Raw genomic sequence first — 15,410 nt, forward strand, 5'->3', positions numbered from 1 at the left:
TTCATCTTAAGATAGCTAGGTGGGACAACTACATACCATAGGCATAGAAAGTACATTTTTCCTCAATAAAGTAGCTATGGGGGGGTTCTATTTTTATTAAAATCTGAATCTGAATTGTAGCTGCAATGTTTATACCAAACATACTACATTCATATTGCTAAACTCACAAAGCTATCATAAAAATATGTTTTATTTATGCAAGAATTGGGGACAAACTGTGACACCTACACAATAATTATGTAAATTACATACAATTATATTTCAACATTCAAAAGTGATATTGTAGGTGGTGAGGGGAAATTATGTAGATGTTACCAGTGCATTCTATAGCAATTGCAATTATGTCAGCACTCTAATATATTTATGGAGAAGTACACATTTCCAGAAAACCGGAAAGCACTAATAAGATATTGTATGCCACTAAATTGTTTTGAGAACACAACTACCCATACACTTCCGTTTCAAGAAACCATTAATTATTCCCCAGCCGATACAGAGCCAAACAAAGAAAAGCTTGGTCAGCTTTTGTTTCCAGAGGCTGTGTTCATTCATCTGGGCCTCTTAGCCCCTTGGTACAGCGCCTGCCGGTACCCGCCAATGCCAGCCAGTGGCCACCAATGCCCAGTTAGTGCAGGGTGGCAGGGGTGTGAGAGAGTGATGGCCCTTGGGCACCGGGCACCTGGGTTAGTTCCATCCAATAGAGATGATTAAAGTGATATCGATGGGCATGGTACCGCGCCAACACTCAGGTGCCGGCACTGCCATTGTGTTGTACTTTATTACACCTGGAGCACTTTCAGTTCAGCCTCATGCATTTTTAATACAGGTAATTTGCACATCCTGTGTGTGTCGGTGTGTGTGAAGCTCTGTCCATCGCACTCGACTAGCCTCTTTTATTCCTCCACCAAAGACCTAAGAGGCTCTGGCACGAAATAATATAATTTTGTTCATAAATAGGGATCTGATCGAACTCAAAGCCGTGTGAGATATTGATGAACCCTCTAGCACGGTCATCAGTCAATGCGGTAGCCTTCGGTAATGTGGTCCTGACGTCGTAAAAATTGATGAATCAATGTATTCATGATTCATATTTGTTTTATGGAGCGGTGTCTTCCCATGGTGTGTTTATTACCATTGTTTGGATTGAAATGTCAATCCCAAACTCCATGTACGCTCCATGACAACCTGGGATGGTTGTTTGTATCAGGGCTCATCTCAATGTTTGTTGATATAAGATAACATTTGCATCAGCAGTGTTAGTGAATATCTTACAATTACTTCTTTATAAATGCAGTCCTATAAATGCAGTTATGTAGTCCTTATTTTATTTTGACATGAAATTGCACAAATAAAGTTGGGTCATTTATAGCTACAGTATAAACAAGTTTCTATTTGTTGAACGTACTACTTCTTTACTAGTGAACTATACATTATACTAATGGAATGTCTTATTATACACTATTAGAAGAAAAGGTGCTATCTAGAACCTAAAATGGTTATTCGGCTGTTCCCATAGGAGAACCCTTTGAAGAACCCTTTTTGGTCCAGGTAAGAACCCTTTTGTTTCTAGGTTCCACACTCATTCAGAGTCCTCTGCTGCGCATTTAACCATCCATGTCAACTTCCCTGATTACACGGTAGTTCCCCAGTGTAAGGCGCTGGTAGATTCAGGCGCAGCTGGGAACTTTATGGACAGGTCTTTAGCTCTTAGTCTACGTATTACATTGGTTCCCCTGTCTATTCCATTGCCTGTCAAAGTACTTGACAATCGACCATTAGAGTCAGGTTTTGTTAGAGGCTACCGCACCAGTCACTATGATTACGCAGGAGACCCATAATGAGCATATCAAGTTTCATACTATTGAGTCCCTTGAATTCCCTGTTGTGTTGGGCCTTCCCTGGCTAGCACTACACGACCCAACCTTTTCATGGCCGCAGAGGGCTCTCACGGGGTGGTCGCGAGAGTGTCAGGGTAGGTGTCTAGCTGTTTCCGTTGGTATGACCATAGTGGAAAGTCCAGACAATGCCTCCACCGTGCGCATTCCCCCCAAATACCTCGATTTGGCGCACACCTTTTCCAAAACGCAGGCGACCAGCACTACGTGGTGCCAGAGGACATAGTGTCTGACCCCAGTTTACGTCTAGGGGTCCCCAGTTTACGTCTAGGGTCTGGAAGGCGTTCATGGAACGTCTGGGGGTCTCGGTCAGCCTGACCTCTTGGTTTCACCCCAAATCTAATGGGGATGTGGAACGGGTGAATCAAGATGTGGGTAGGTTTCTGCGGTCTACTGCCAGGACCGGCCGGGGGAGTGGTCGGTGTTCTTGCCATCCTCCACTAACATGTCACCATTTCAATGTGTTTTAGGGTATCAGCCAGTCCTGGCATCGTGGCATCAGAGCCAGACCGAATTTCCTGCGGTGGACGACTGGTTTCGGCGCGCGGAGGAGACGTGGAACGCCACCCACGTCCACCTCCAGCGCGCCATGCATCACCAGAAGTCCAACGCTGACCGCCACCCCGGTCTTTGTACCGGATGATCGGGTCTGGCTCTCGACCCTCCGCCTGCCCTGCCGGAAGCTGGGCCCGCGGTTTGTGGGGCCATTCAAAGTCCTGAGGAGAGTAAACAGGGTTACGTATAGGTTACTACTCCCTCCTGATTACCGTAATTAACCCCTCGTTTCACATGTCTCTCCTCAGGCCGGTGGTGGATGGTCCACTGTTACGACTCCCTCCGAAGCTGCCTCATCTCCTTATTCGGGCAGGCTTCGGCGTTCGTCGTCACCGACCTTCTAGCCACTGCCGCTCCTCTTTTCATCATTCCATTTGTTTTGTCTTGTTTTTCACACAAACCTGGTACATATCCCCTCATCAGTCTCTGTATAAGTATTCCCTATGCTCCCCCATGTCTTTGTGTGTTATTGTTCCATGTGGAGGTGTCGCTATCTATTTTGTTACTTTTATCGCCGGGATAGTCACCCGTGTGTTTTGCTTTCCCAGTACGCATTAAAGTCACACTCTATTTGGTTTACACATTGCTGTGGACTGCTGTATTGGTCAAATAAACCCTATTCTATGATTCCCACGTCCTGTGCCTGGCTCCGTCCTACTCACCTTGTTACAGTTTTGATATAAAATAGTGAGTTATTAGCCCAGTTATACAGTGAAGGAAAAAAGTATTTGATCCCCTGCTGATTTTGTACGTTTACCCACTGACAAAGAAATTATCAGTCTATAATTTTAATGGTAGGTTTATTTGAACAGTGAGAGACAGAATAACAACAAAAAAATCCAGAAAAACGCATGTCAAAAATGTTATAAATTGATTTGCATTTTAATGAGGGAAATAAGTATTTGACCCCCTCTCAATCAGAAAGATTTCTGGCTCCCAGGTGTCTTTTATACAGGTAACGAGCTGAGATTAGGAGCACACTCTTAAAGGGAGTGCTCCTAATCTCAGCTTGTTACCTGTATAAAAGACACCTGTCCACAGAAGCAATCAATCAATCAGATTCCAAACTCTCCACCATGGCCAAGACCAAAGAGCTCTCCAAGGATGTCAGGGACAAGATTGTAGACCTACACAAGGCTGGAATGGGCTACAAGACCATCGCCAAGCAGCTTGGTGAGAAGGTGACAACAGTTGGTGCGATTATTTGCAAATGGAAGAAACACAAAAGAACTGTCAATCTCCCTCGGCCTGGAGCTCCATGCAAGATCTCACCTCGTGGAGTTGCAATGATCATGAGAACGGTGAGGAATCAGCCCAGAACTACACGGGAGGATCTTGTCAATGATCTCAAGGCAGCTGGGACCATAGTCACCAAGAAAACAATTGGTAACACAGTACGCCGTGAAGGACTGAAATCCTGCAGCACCCGCAAGGTCCCCCTGCTCAAGAAAGCACATATACAGGGCCGTCTGAAGTTTGCCAATGAACATCTGAATGATTCAGATGAGAACTGGGTGAAAGTGTTGTGGTCAGATGAGACCAAAATCGAGGTCTTTGGCATCAACTCAACTCGCCGTGTTTGGAGGAGGAGGAATGCTGCCTATGACCCCAAAAACATCATCCACACCATCAAACATGGAGGTGGAAACATTATGCTTTGGGGGTGTTTTTCTGCTAAGGGGACAGGACAACTTCACCTCATCAAAGGGATGATGGACAGGGCCATGTACCGTGAAATCTTGGGTGAGAACCTCCTTCCCTCAGCCAGGGCATTGAAAATGGGTCGTGGATGGGTTTTCCAGCATGAAAATGACCCAAAACACACGGTCAAGGCAACAAAGGAGTGGCTCAAGAAGAAGCACATTAAGGTCCTGGAGTGGCCTAGCCAGTCTCCAGACCTTAATCCCATAGAAAATATGTGGAGGGAGCTGAAGGTTTGAGTTGCCAAACATCAGCCTTGAAACCTTAATGACTTGGAGAAGAACTGCAAAGAGGAGTGGAACAAAATCCCTCCTGAGATGTGTGCAAACCTGGTGGCCAACTACAATAAACGTCTGACCTCTGTGATTGCCAACAAGGGTTTTTCCACCAAGTACTAAGTCATGTTTTGCAGAGGGGTCAAATACTTATTTCCCTCATTAAAATGCAAATCAATTTATACAATTTTTGACATGCGTTTTTCTGGATTTTTCTGTTGTTATTCTGTCTCTCACTGTTCAAATAAACCTACCATTAAAATTACAGACTGATCATGTCTTTGTCAGTGGGCAAACATACAAAATCAGCAGGGGATCAAATACTTTTTTCCCTCACTGTAGCTAATTTCTGGTCAGCAATAGGCGAGTGATTGCTTCCAACAAGAGAACAAAATGTTTACATTTCAAGGTAAAGAAATGTTTGTCTTAAAGGGGCAGTGTTGTATTTTGAGACCGGCTAGAATAAGCTAAGAAGCCAATAGGCAGAAGGTAGCATAGCCTCCATTATTGTCTGATTCTCTGTACTAATAATGGTATGGGAATAATAATGCATTTTATTTTGTGTTTCTTGCATCATCACATAATACAATGTTAGTCACTTACTTGTCTGAAGGACAAGCAGGTGACTAAAAACATTGAACACCACACATGGCTGCTACTGTAGGATGTATCACAGAATAGCTATTTCCATCTGAAAATGTTATGGGATGCATTTTCTCAATAATTTTTGATGGTAGGCCACTCTGATAGGCTTACTGTACATTATGATCAAATAGCCACAGTGACCTACCTGAAACGCTGTTACAGTAGGATCCATGATCCATACCTGACAGGTGCGTTCTCCATGTCCGGGTCCTTGGCAGTCACAGTGCCCACCAGCGCACCTAGCCTGGCATCCTCCTGGACCTCCAAGATGGCTCCCTCGGCAGGGTGGAAGACCGGCGGCTCATCAGTGTCAGTTACGCTGACCCGCACGATGGTCTGGTCCCGAAACGAGCCCAGCTCAGAAAAGCGGGGGTCTACGTGCTTGTTGACAGCCTCCACCACCACGTTGTGTGTGCGCTTGCTCTCAAAATCCAATGCCTTAACAGAGCACAAACAGAGAGGAGCTAAAGCAGTGACATATCACAAAGGGTGCCTACGTGTAAGCTGAACAGGTATAAGTACTCCTTCATTGTCTATCAAATATATTGCAAACATTAAGAACACATGTTTGCAAATATATTAAATATAAAAAAACTGAAATATTACATTTACATAAGTATTCAGACCCTATACCCAGTACTTTGTTGAAGCATCTTGGCAGCGATTACAGCCTAGAGTCTTCTTGGGTATGACACTACAAGCTTGGCACATCTGTATTTGGGGAGTTTCTCCCATTCTTCTCTGCAGATCTTCTCAAGCTTTGTCAGGTTGGATGGGGAGCGTCACAGCACAGCTATTTTCAGGTCTCTCCAGAGATGTTCGATCAGGTTAAAGTCCAGACTCTGGCTGGGCCACTCAAGGACATTAAGAGACTTGTTCCCGAAGCCAATCCTGCGTTATCTTGGCTGTGTGCTTAGGGTCGTTGTCCTGTTGGAAGGTGAACTTTCGCCCCAGTCTATGGTCCTGAGTGCTCTGGAGCAGGTTTTGATCAAGGATCTCTCTGTACTTTGCTCTATTCATCTGTCCCTCGATCCTGACTAGTGTCCCAGTCCCTGCCGCTGAAAAACATCCCCACAGCATGAGCTGCCACCACCATGCTTCACCGTAGGAATGGTGCCAGGTTTCCTCCAGACGTGACGCTTGGCATTCAGGCCTAAGAGTTCAATCTTGGTTTCATCAGAACAGAGAATTTTGTTTCTCATGGTCACGTGCCTTTTACTGAGGAGTGGCTTCCGTCTGGCCACTCTACCATAAAGGCCTGATTGGTGGAGTGCTGCAGAGATGGTTGTCCTGCTGGAAGGTTCTCCCATCTCCACAGAGGAACTCTGGAGTTCTATCAGAGTGATCATCGGGTTCTTGGTCACCTACCTGACCAAGGCCCTTCTCCCCCGATTGCTCAGTTTGGCCGGGCAGCCAGCTCTAGGAAGAGTCTTGGTGGTTCCAAACTTCTTCCATTTAAGAATGATGGAGGCAACTGTGTTCTTGGGGACCTTCAATGCTGCAGAAATTTTTTGGTACCCTTCCCCAGATCTGTGCCTCGACACAATCCTGTCTCGGAGCTCTACGGACAATTCCTTCCACCTCATGGCTTGGTTTTTGCTCTGACATGCACTGTCAACTGTGGGACCTTACATTGACAGGTGTGTGCCTTTCCAAATAATGTCCAATCAATTGAATTCACCACAGGTGGACTCCAATCAAGTTGTAGAAAAATATCAAGGATGATCAATGGAAACAGGATGCACCTGAGCTCAATTTCAAGTCTCATAGCAAGGGTCTTAATACTTATGTAAATATTTCTAAAAACCTGTTTTTGCTTTGTCATTATGGGGTATTGTGTGTAGATTGATGAGGATTTTTATTTATTTAATCAATTTCAAAATAAGGCTATATAGTAACAGAATGTGGAAAAAGAGAAGGGGTCTGAATACTTTACCGAATGCACTGTATGTAGCTGTACGAGACATGTACAATGTGTATGACATCGGTAACATGCAATGCATGTAGTATGTTGAGGTTGTAATGCACAGTGATTATTTTGTGTACAGTAGCACTGTGTGTCTAAGACCATGATCCCCTCAGGGACATTAAAGTGAATCCTATGTTATTCTATCATACTGCAGCTGTAGTTTGCCAGGTGAGTGGTTGTCAAAGGTCTCTGGTATATTACATCTTTATCTTCCAAGCAATCAGTTAAGATTAGTGACAATATATGACAATGTTCTGATGTGATAGAATGTCATGATTTCCTACCCACACAGTCAATCAACATATTGGTTCAACTTAATTAAGATTAGATAGAATCAAGACAAGCAGGAATTAGAAGGATCATTCTGCAATTAAGACTTATAATTGCTGTGACGATAGACTGAACTTCTTTGTGCTTTACAAAATGTAACACAGAAATATCACATCACTGGCACATTCTTTGTTACAGAAAGTAGAAGGTTTTGTACTGTAAGCTTTTGCTTCATGTAGGCACAGATCTTAGAACAGTGTTCAGGAGCAACTTTATACAAATCTAACCTATCTAGGATCAGCACAAAAATTGATCTTAGATCATTGTTTACGGGGCAACTTTATCATACTCTAACCTTGAGTAGAAGTTACCCATAGACACAGATCTAGGATCAGGTTACAATCCAAATCAAATCAAATCCTAACTATAACCATTAGGTGGTAAAACGGTATTTTACTCCCACCTTTTTGATGGTGATGATGGCCTCTTGCGTGTCACTGTCGGTGGTGACCTTGAAGAGTTCCCCACCCTCCTCATCTTTGATCAGGTAGCTCATGTCTGTGTTCTCCCCCATGTCTGCGTCCGTGGCGATCACCCTCCCCACCGGCGTCCCCACGGCTGCCCCCTCAGACACCGAAAACTGGTACATCTCTGAAGAAGAGGAGTGGGGAGTAGGTGGAGAAAGTGGCGGGGGAGATATGAGGAAGAAGAGGAGAGAAGGTGGAGGAGGGTGAAGATTAGGGGAAGCATGATGAAAAAAAGGATGATGATGAGGAGGAGGACGAGGAGGAGGAGGAAATAAGATTTGGGAGGGAGGAAGAGAAGTAGATGATGAAGACGATTGGGAGGAGGAGGAAGAAAGAAAAATGCCTTCAATTCATAAGCCCACAATTTACTCTATGTATGAGCACTTCCATAATCAGCAAAAAGATAATTCACCCAGGATCTTTATTCTGTAGAGACAACATGCATCCATCCACCCCTGGTGTTTGACCCATAATCCCATTGGTACTCGATTCAATGCCCTATTTGCTATATCTTTAACCAAAGCCTAAAGGAATGTGTGTGTCCACAGGCGTGGAAGGAAGCGAAAGATAGTAAAGCACCCTTTGCTGGCTCTAACAGCCACCCAAACAGTTTGCTGCCTGTTCTTAGTAAACTGATGAAGAGGATTGTGTTTGACCAAATACAATGCTATTTTTCTGAGAACAAGTAAACTACTGACTTTCACCATGCATATAGAGAAGGGCACTGAACTTGTACTGCACTGACTCAGATGACTGATGACTGGTTAAAGTAAGATAAGATAAGATAAGATAAGATAAGATAAGATAGTTGGAGCTGTATTGTTAGATTTCAGTGGAGCCTTTGAAGTTATTGATCATAAATGGTTACTGAAAAAAACTAACTTGCTATGGCTTTACATCATCTGCCATCACATGGTTGGAAAGTTAATATAGAACACAGAGAGTGTTCTTCAATGGAAGATTCTCTAACATCAGATATGTACAGTGTGGTGTCCCTTAGGGCAGTTGACTTGGGCCGTTACTCTTATCTATGTTTCCAAATGATTTGCCACTAGTCTTACACAAAGCTAGAATGACTATGTATGCAGCTGATTCCACACTCTACATGTCAGAGCAAGTTGAGAAAGCTAAACTTCTAGGTATAACAAAGGATGGTCAATTATCATGGGCAAGTCATATGCACAAAGTTGTGAAGATGGGGAGGGGTATGTCTGTTAGAAAAATTATCTGCGTTTTTGACACAAAAATCAACTGTACTAGTTGTTCAGGCTCTGATCTTGTCCCATCTTGATTACTGTCAAATAATATGGTCAAGTCCTGCAAAGAAAGACATAGCAAAGCTGATGCTGGCTCAAAACAGAGAAGCACGCCTTGCCCTTAACTGCACATACAGAACTAACATCAACAACATGCATGCCAGTCTTTCCTGGTTGAGGGTTGACGAGAGATGAACTGCTTCTCTTCTAGTTTCAATGAGAAATATTACTGTGACCAGGGGTCTCTTCACAGTCCCCAACTCCAAAACGAATCCATGGCAACGTACAGTTTTATACAGAGCCATGATCGCATGGAACTCCCTTCCATCTCCAATTACTCAAGCAAACAGCAAAATGTACTTAAAAAAAAAACAGATTAAACAACAACTAATGAAATGCAGGGACTGTGAGGGGACACAGACACACGCACACACACACACACTCTAACACACATAATTGTTGTTGTTGTATTGTTTGTATATCGTTGTGTATTTTACATTTGTGTGACTGTCCTTGTCTATCAGTGTATCAGTGTTTTGTTACTTGTCATGTTTTGTGTTTTTTTGTGGACCCCAGGAAGAGTAGCTGCTGCTTCTGCAAAAGCTAATGGGGATCCAAATAAACACATAAATGCACTGGGTCTTTGGCTCAGGTTAGACCAAGGCATGATGCATTTATGTTAAGGTCTGTTAAAGATGCTCACCCACAGGTGATAATTGTTAGGGCATTGAGTCTACTGCCACCACATATAGCAGGGTTTAAGCTAACTCTTTCAATACTCTCCTGTAGAATTTTTAAATAGACTTTCTAATTAACTTTTTTTGGACCACAGCACAAAGCCACATTTTGTGTGGGATGCCAGCGTCAATTCAAAACAGAAAATCTAATTCTCCTCAATGATTCTCAATGAGAACAAAATGTAATTGGGAATTGGGATTTCAGTTTACTTCCTGAATGGATAGAATTTAAATAAAATTGACCCCAACCATGTGGGACACAGTGTCACGACTTTGGCCGAGGCTGCCCCACCTCCTTGTTCGGGTAGGCTTCAGCGTTCGTCGTCACCGGAGTACTAACCACTGCCGCCCCAATCATCATCACAATTGTCTTGTCAATCACACACACCTGGTTCTAATCCCCTAATTTGTCTGTGTATAAAGTGTTCCCTCTGCCCCCTTGTCCTTGTGGGTGATGATTAATTGTGAGAGTATGTAGCTCGGTGGAGCTACTCATAACATTGTGTTGCCAGGGTAGATTTTCCCTCTGTGCCTATGTATTATTGGATTCCGTTACAGTGTAATTGCCAGGGATGTTTGTTTCCCCTGTGCCTGTTTCGTTGATAGCTATTGGAGCACATTTGTGTGTCAACTAAGGAATAAACTCTGTATTCTGTGATTACCCTCCTGCGCCTGACACCTTTCACCACACTCACCACACACAGATAAATAAAACAGCTGCACATGTCGCACAATCCCATTTATTTTATATATTTTTAGCCCTTTTTTCTCCCCAATTTCGTGATTACAAACTTGTCTTATCACTGCAACTCCCCAACGGGCTCGGGAGAGCCGAAGGTCGAGTTGTGTGTAGTACTGCTTTGGTTCAAGTTTGTTCACTTGAGTTTCATTTATCAAAGACGCTCTGAGAAATAAAATAGAAAAGTATCAGAATTCTAAATTGCAGGAAAATGCAAGGCCCTGTTTAAATTATTTAGACAGGCAACCTTCCTTCCTTGTTTCCTTAAACTTAGCACAGATCTATAAGTGATTGGAAAAGGGTAAGCAAGCTCACCAACCTATTAATTTCACCAGTTCAGATCTGTGAGTACTGTGAGTAGGCAGGAAGGAAGGATGCATTTCTGAAGTATTCAAACAGGACCCTGTATATTGACAACCGTGTTCCATTATGGCCTTTGACCTTTCTCCAGCTGATACATTATGAATGTCAACAGCATAAATCCATACCACTGGAATAAAAAAATTGTTAATCGGCTCAACTGATTATGTGTCTTATCATATGCAGACATATGGAAACTCCCAAAACCATTTTCATCAGTTGATTGCCTAACCCTTCTAAGCATAGTGTTAGACCTGTGGATAAATATAAGTGAAATGATTTTCTCCATGTGCTCCTGACTACTTCATGTAGGCTTATACTTATATTACTGATGGGTGTAAGTGCACCGCAAGCATATATCTCGTCCCGCCTCTTAATAAGAGAGTGACTCACTCTGCGGAAAGCGTGGTGGGTTGTCATTAACATCTGTGATAACTATGGTCACTGTGGTGGAGCCGGAGAGACCGCCCATTTGGCCTGCCATGTCGGTTGCCTTGACGACCAGCTCGTAGCGATCCTGCTTCTCCCGGTCCAGATCTGCCACGGCTGTCCGAATCAGTCCTGATAAGAGAGAAAGAGAGAGAGGGGGGAGAAAGATGGAGGGCGAGAGAGACGCCGAAAGGGAAAGGTCACGTTAGCGCTCAGCTCTCATATGTGATAGCCTGCTAAATCTTCTCTAGTTGCGAATATCAACTTCAGTTAAGCACTCTATTAGAGGCACAAGTGCGGCACATTCCATTTCACCGTCTCGGCTCGTCTTGATAGAGTAGATTGTGTCACATCCTTGCCTCCATGCTTATATCATTACGGCTGAGCTGTATTAAAATGAATAATATATAGGGGCCAGAATGAAGGCACACACCACTGAAGAATGTTCCGGCGAAAAAGCCTGTTCACGTCTTTCACTGGCAGTTGGGGAGGATGGGATTTAAGAGAGAAAACCAAAACAATCTCATGACTTCTCTTCATCTGACTCGAGTGAGCATTTTGTGAAGTTCCGACACTTTAACAATGCCATAAATGTATGTATGTTTACCACCTTACCCCAAACATGACCTTTCTAGGTATGTTTCTCCAAGAACCTGGCATAAAATAACATGGCAACATACCATGGGCAGTATACACCCGGAACTCAATTGGAATTGTTAACATCCTCAGAGTATTTCAAAACAGAAATACAAAAGCAGGGCAGGATGTGAATTTCTTCTCCTTTCAGTGCAATTTCCATCCGTATATATTTTCATACCGATCCAAGACTCACTGAACGAGATGATAATGTAAAGAGTCAACTCTCTGGTCAAATAGCGGGAGATATGTGCCGCTGACTACTACAATTATATTCCCTGGTGGGATATCTGCATCAAATTCCATTGTTGCATTGCCCGAGTTGATGGCATCTCTCCCAGTGCCTTGCATTGTGCTTGTCTGCTAGACACACAAATTAGAGATTCCACTCACATTTAACATCAAGTAGCTGCAGGCAATGTTTCTATGTCAGCATACAGTACATAGTCAAATTCCACTGTGGGATATGGAGGCACATAATACTGCTATCAAGAACCAAGGGCATAGGAGATATCAGAAATGCAGCTTTTTGCATCAGCTCTTTCTTAGTAAGATCTCATTCAACTCAATCAAATGTTTCTTGACTGCTAACGTTTGTAACATGCTTGAAAGGGATTTCATTAATAAAATATATTGCACATCAATTGTCAATGACTGAGCCCTGTGTATTTGACCGTTAGTCGCTCTGGATAAGAGTCTCTGCAAAATTGCCAAAACGTACATTTATTTTTCTGACAGGGTAGTGAAAGCAGAGTTCCAAGAAGTTGTTATGTCTCTGGAAATGTATGGAATATAATTAAGTAGAATCCTTAGGCTTTCATCCTGAGAAGTAACTCAAACTTGAACTTCAATACCAAATACCATGATGAAGTTAAAATACATTCAAAAGACAGCGTTCCTTAAAAAAATCCCTCAGACATAGGCCATTGGTCATGGAAACAAAAAGATGGTTAAGGACTAACACTCTTTTGAGTGACTGGGACGACATTAATGAGGTGAAATTCTCAGCTGTTCTGTTCTCTTGATGACCTCTTTTATCTGCACCTACACTACATTACCAAAAGTATGTGGACACCTGCTCATCAGACATCTCATTCCAAAATCATGGGCATTAATAGGGAGTTGGTCCCCCATTTGCTGCTATAACAGCCTCCACTCTTCTGGGAAGGCTTTCCACTAGATGTTGGAACAGTACTGCAGGGACTTGCTTCCATTCAGCCACAAGAGCATTAGTGAGGTCGGGCACTGATGTTGGGCGATTAGGCCTGGCTCGCAGTCGGCGCTCCAATTCATCCCAAAGGTGTTCGATGGGGTCGAGGTCAGGGCTATGTCCAGGCCATTCAAGTTCTTCCACACCAATCTTGACAAACCATTTCTGTATGGACCTCGCTTTGTGCACGGGGGCATTGTCATGCTGAAACAGGAAAGGGCCTTCCCCAAACTGTTGCCACAAAGTTGGAAGCACAGAATAATCTAGAATGTCACTGTATGCTGTAGCGTTAAGATTTCCCTTCACTGGAACTAAGGGGCCTAGCCCAAACCATGAAAAACAGCCCCAATCCATTATTCCTCCTCCACCAAACTTTACAGTTGGCACTATGCATTCTGGTAGGTAGTGTTCTCCTGGCATCTGCCAAACCCAGATTTGTCTGTCGTACTGCCAGATGGTGTAATGTGATTCATCACTCCAGAGAAGGCGTTTCCACTGTTCCAGAGTCCAATGGCGGCAAGCTTTACAACACTCCAGCCAACGCTTGGCACTGCGCATGGCGATCTTAGGCTTGTGTGCGGCTGCTCGGGCATGGAAACCCATTTCATGTAGCTTCCGAAGAACAGTTATTGTGCTGTCATTGCTTCCAGAGGCAGTTTGGAACTCGGCAGTGAGTGTTGCAACCGAGGACAGACAATTTTTAGGCGTTTCGCGCTTCAGCACTCTGTGGTCCCGTTCTGTGAGCTTGTGTGGCCTACCACTTCGCGGCTGAGCTGTTGTTGCTCCTAGACTTTTCAACTTCACAATAACAGCACTTACAGTTGACTGGCAGCTCTATCAGGGACGAAATCTGACAAACTGACTTGTTGGAAAGGTGGTATCCTATGACATTGCCACGTTGAAAGTCAATGAGCTCTTCAGTAAGGCCATTCTACTGCCAATGCTTGTCTATGGAGATTGGTATGATCTACGAGTCTCCAGGCCAACGCACCTGAGGCAGGGCCATTTATCATCTAGGCACTAGGCCAATCGAATCAAAGTGGGGAGACCAAAAAAGGAATCATTAAGAGTTTAGTGCAGGGGGACATTTGCAGGCAACACAAACCTTGGGATATGCCTTAGAGACTACAGTTCATGCCCATGTACAGGCCCTCAGACAAGGAAGAAATTCCCACAAATGTGCTGACTGGGAGATACAATTCCAGTTATCTGCGTCTCAACAGACTGTAATATAACACTTGAAAGATGTAATGAGAACTATTTCATTTCAATATGTATCCTTATATGTTGAGAAATATAAGTACACAATATGAGGTATGAGACAAGAAATATATAAACTCACTGTTTGCAAATACATCATTATTTCCTTTGATAAAGTATCCAGGACCTCTATACCAGGCAGTGTCAGTGGAAGGCCCTAAAAATTGTCAAAGACTCCAGCCACCCAAGTCATAGACTGTTCTCTCTGCTACCACATGGCAAGCGGTACCGGAGCGCAAAGTCTGGGACCGAAAGGCTCCTTAACAGCGTCTACCCCCAAGCCATAAGACTGCTGAACAGTTAATGTAATTAAATGGCTACCCAGACTATTTGCATTGACACCCTTATTTAATTCTTATTTATTCTCTCTTGCACAGGCTCAATGTACACTCACTGGACTCTAACCACACACTCACTGGACTCTAACCACACACTCACTGGACTCTAACCACACACTCACTGGACTCTAACCACACACTCACTGGACTCTAACCACACACTCACTGGACTCTCACCACACACTCACTGGACTCTAACCACACACTCACTGGACTCTAACCACACACTCACTGGACTCTAACCACACACTCACTGGACTCTAACCACACACTCACACCTACTATACTGACTCTCCAACACACACACAAGGATACACACACAAAACACGCAAACACATGCATATTGACGCCACACACACACATACGTTCACATTCCTTCACACTCTTCACATACGCTGCTGCTACTCTCTGTTTATTATCTATGCATAGTCACTTTACCCGTACCTACATGTATATATTACCTCAATTACCTCGACTAACCCGTACCCCTGCACATGGACTCGGTACCGGTACTCCTTGTACAGTGGCTTGCGAAAGTATTCACCCCCTTTGGCATTTTTCCTATTTTGTTGCCTTACAACATGGAATTAAAATTGATTTTGGGGGGG

At 43.7% G+C, this 15,410-nt stretch overlaps 1 protein-coding gene across 3 annotated transcripts in view; it reads right to left on the reverse strand.

The window, feature by feature from the left end:
* LOC121575579 (cadherin-22-like) overlaps positions 1–15,410 on the reverse strand; it is a 283,643-nt gene that overhangs the window by 45,390 nt on the left and 222,843 nt on the right. For all 3 annotated transcript variants that reach the window (XM_041888768.2, XM_041888769.2, XM_041888767.2), the window contains 3 exons: positions 11,323–11,490; positions 7,774–7,961; positions 5,253–5,509 (listed from right to left, as the gene is read on the reverse strand). In XM_041888768.2, coding sequence (XP_041744702.1) covers positions 5,253–5,509; positions 7,774–7,961; positions 11,323–11,490 — 613 coding nt within the window. The remainder of the gene's footprint in view (positions 1–5,252; positions 5,510–7,773; positions 7,962–11,322; positions 11,491–15,410) is intronic.

Source organism: Coregonus clupeaformis, chromosome 10, assembly GCF_020615455.1.
Source record: "Coregonus clupeaformis isolate EN_2021a chromosome 10, ASM2061545v1, whole genome shotgun sequence".
Lineage (NCBI taxonomy): Eukaryota > Metazoa > Chordata > Actinopteri > Salmoniformes > Salmonidae > Coregonus > Coregonus clupeaformis.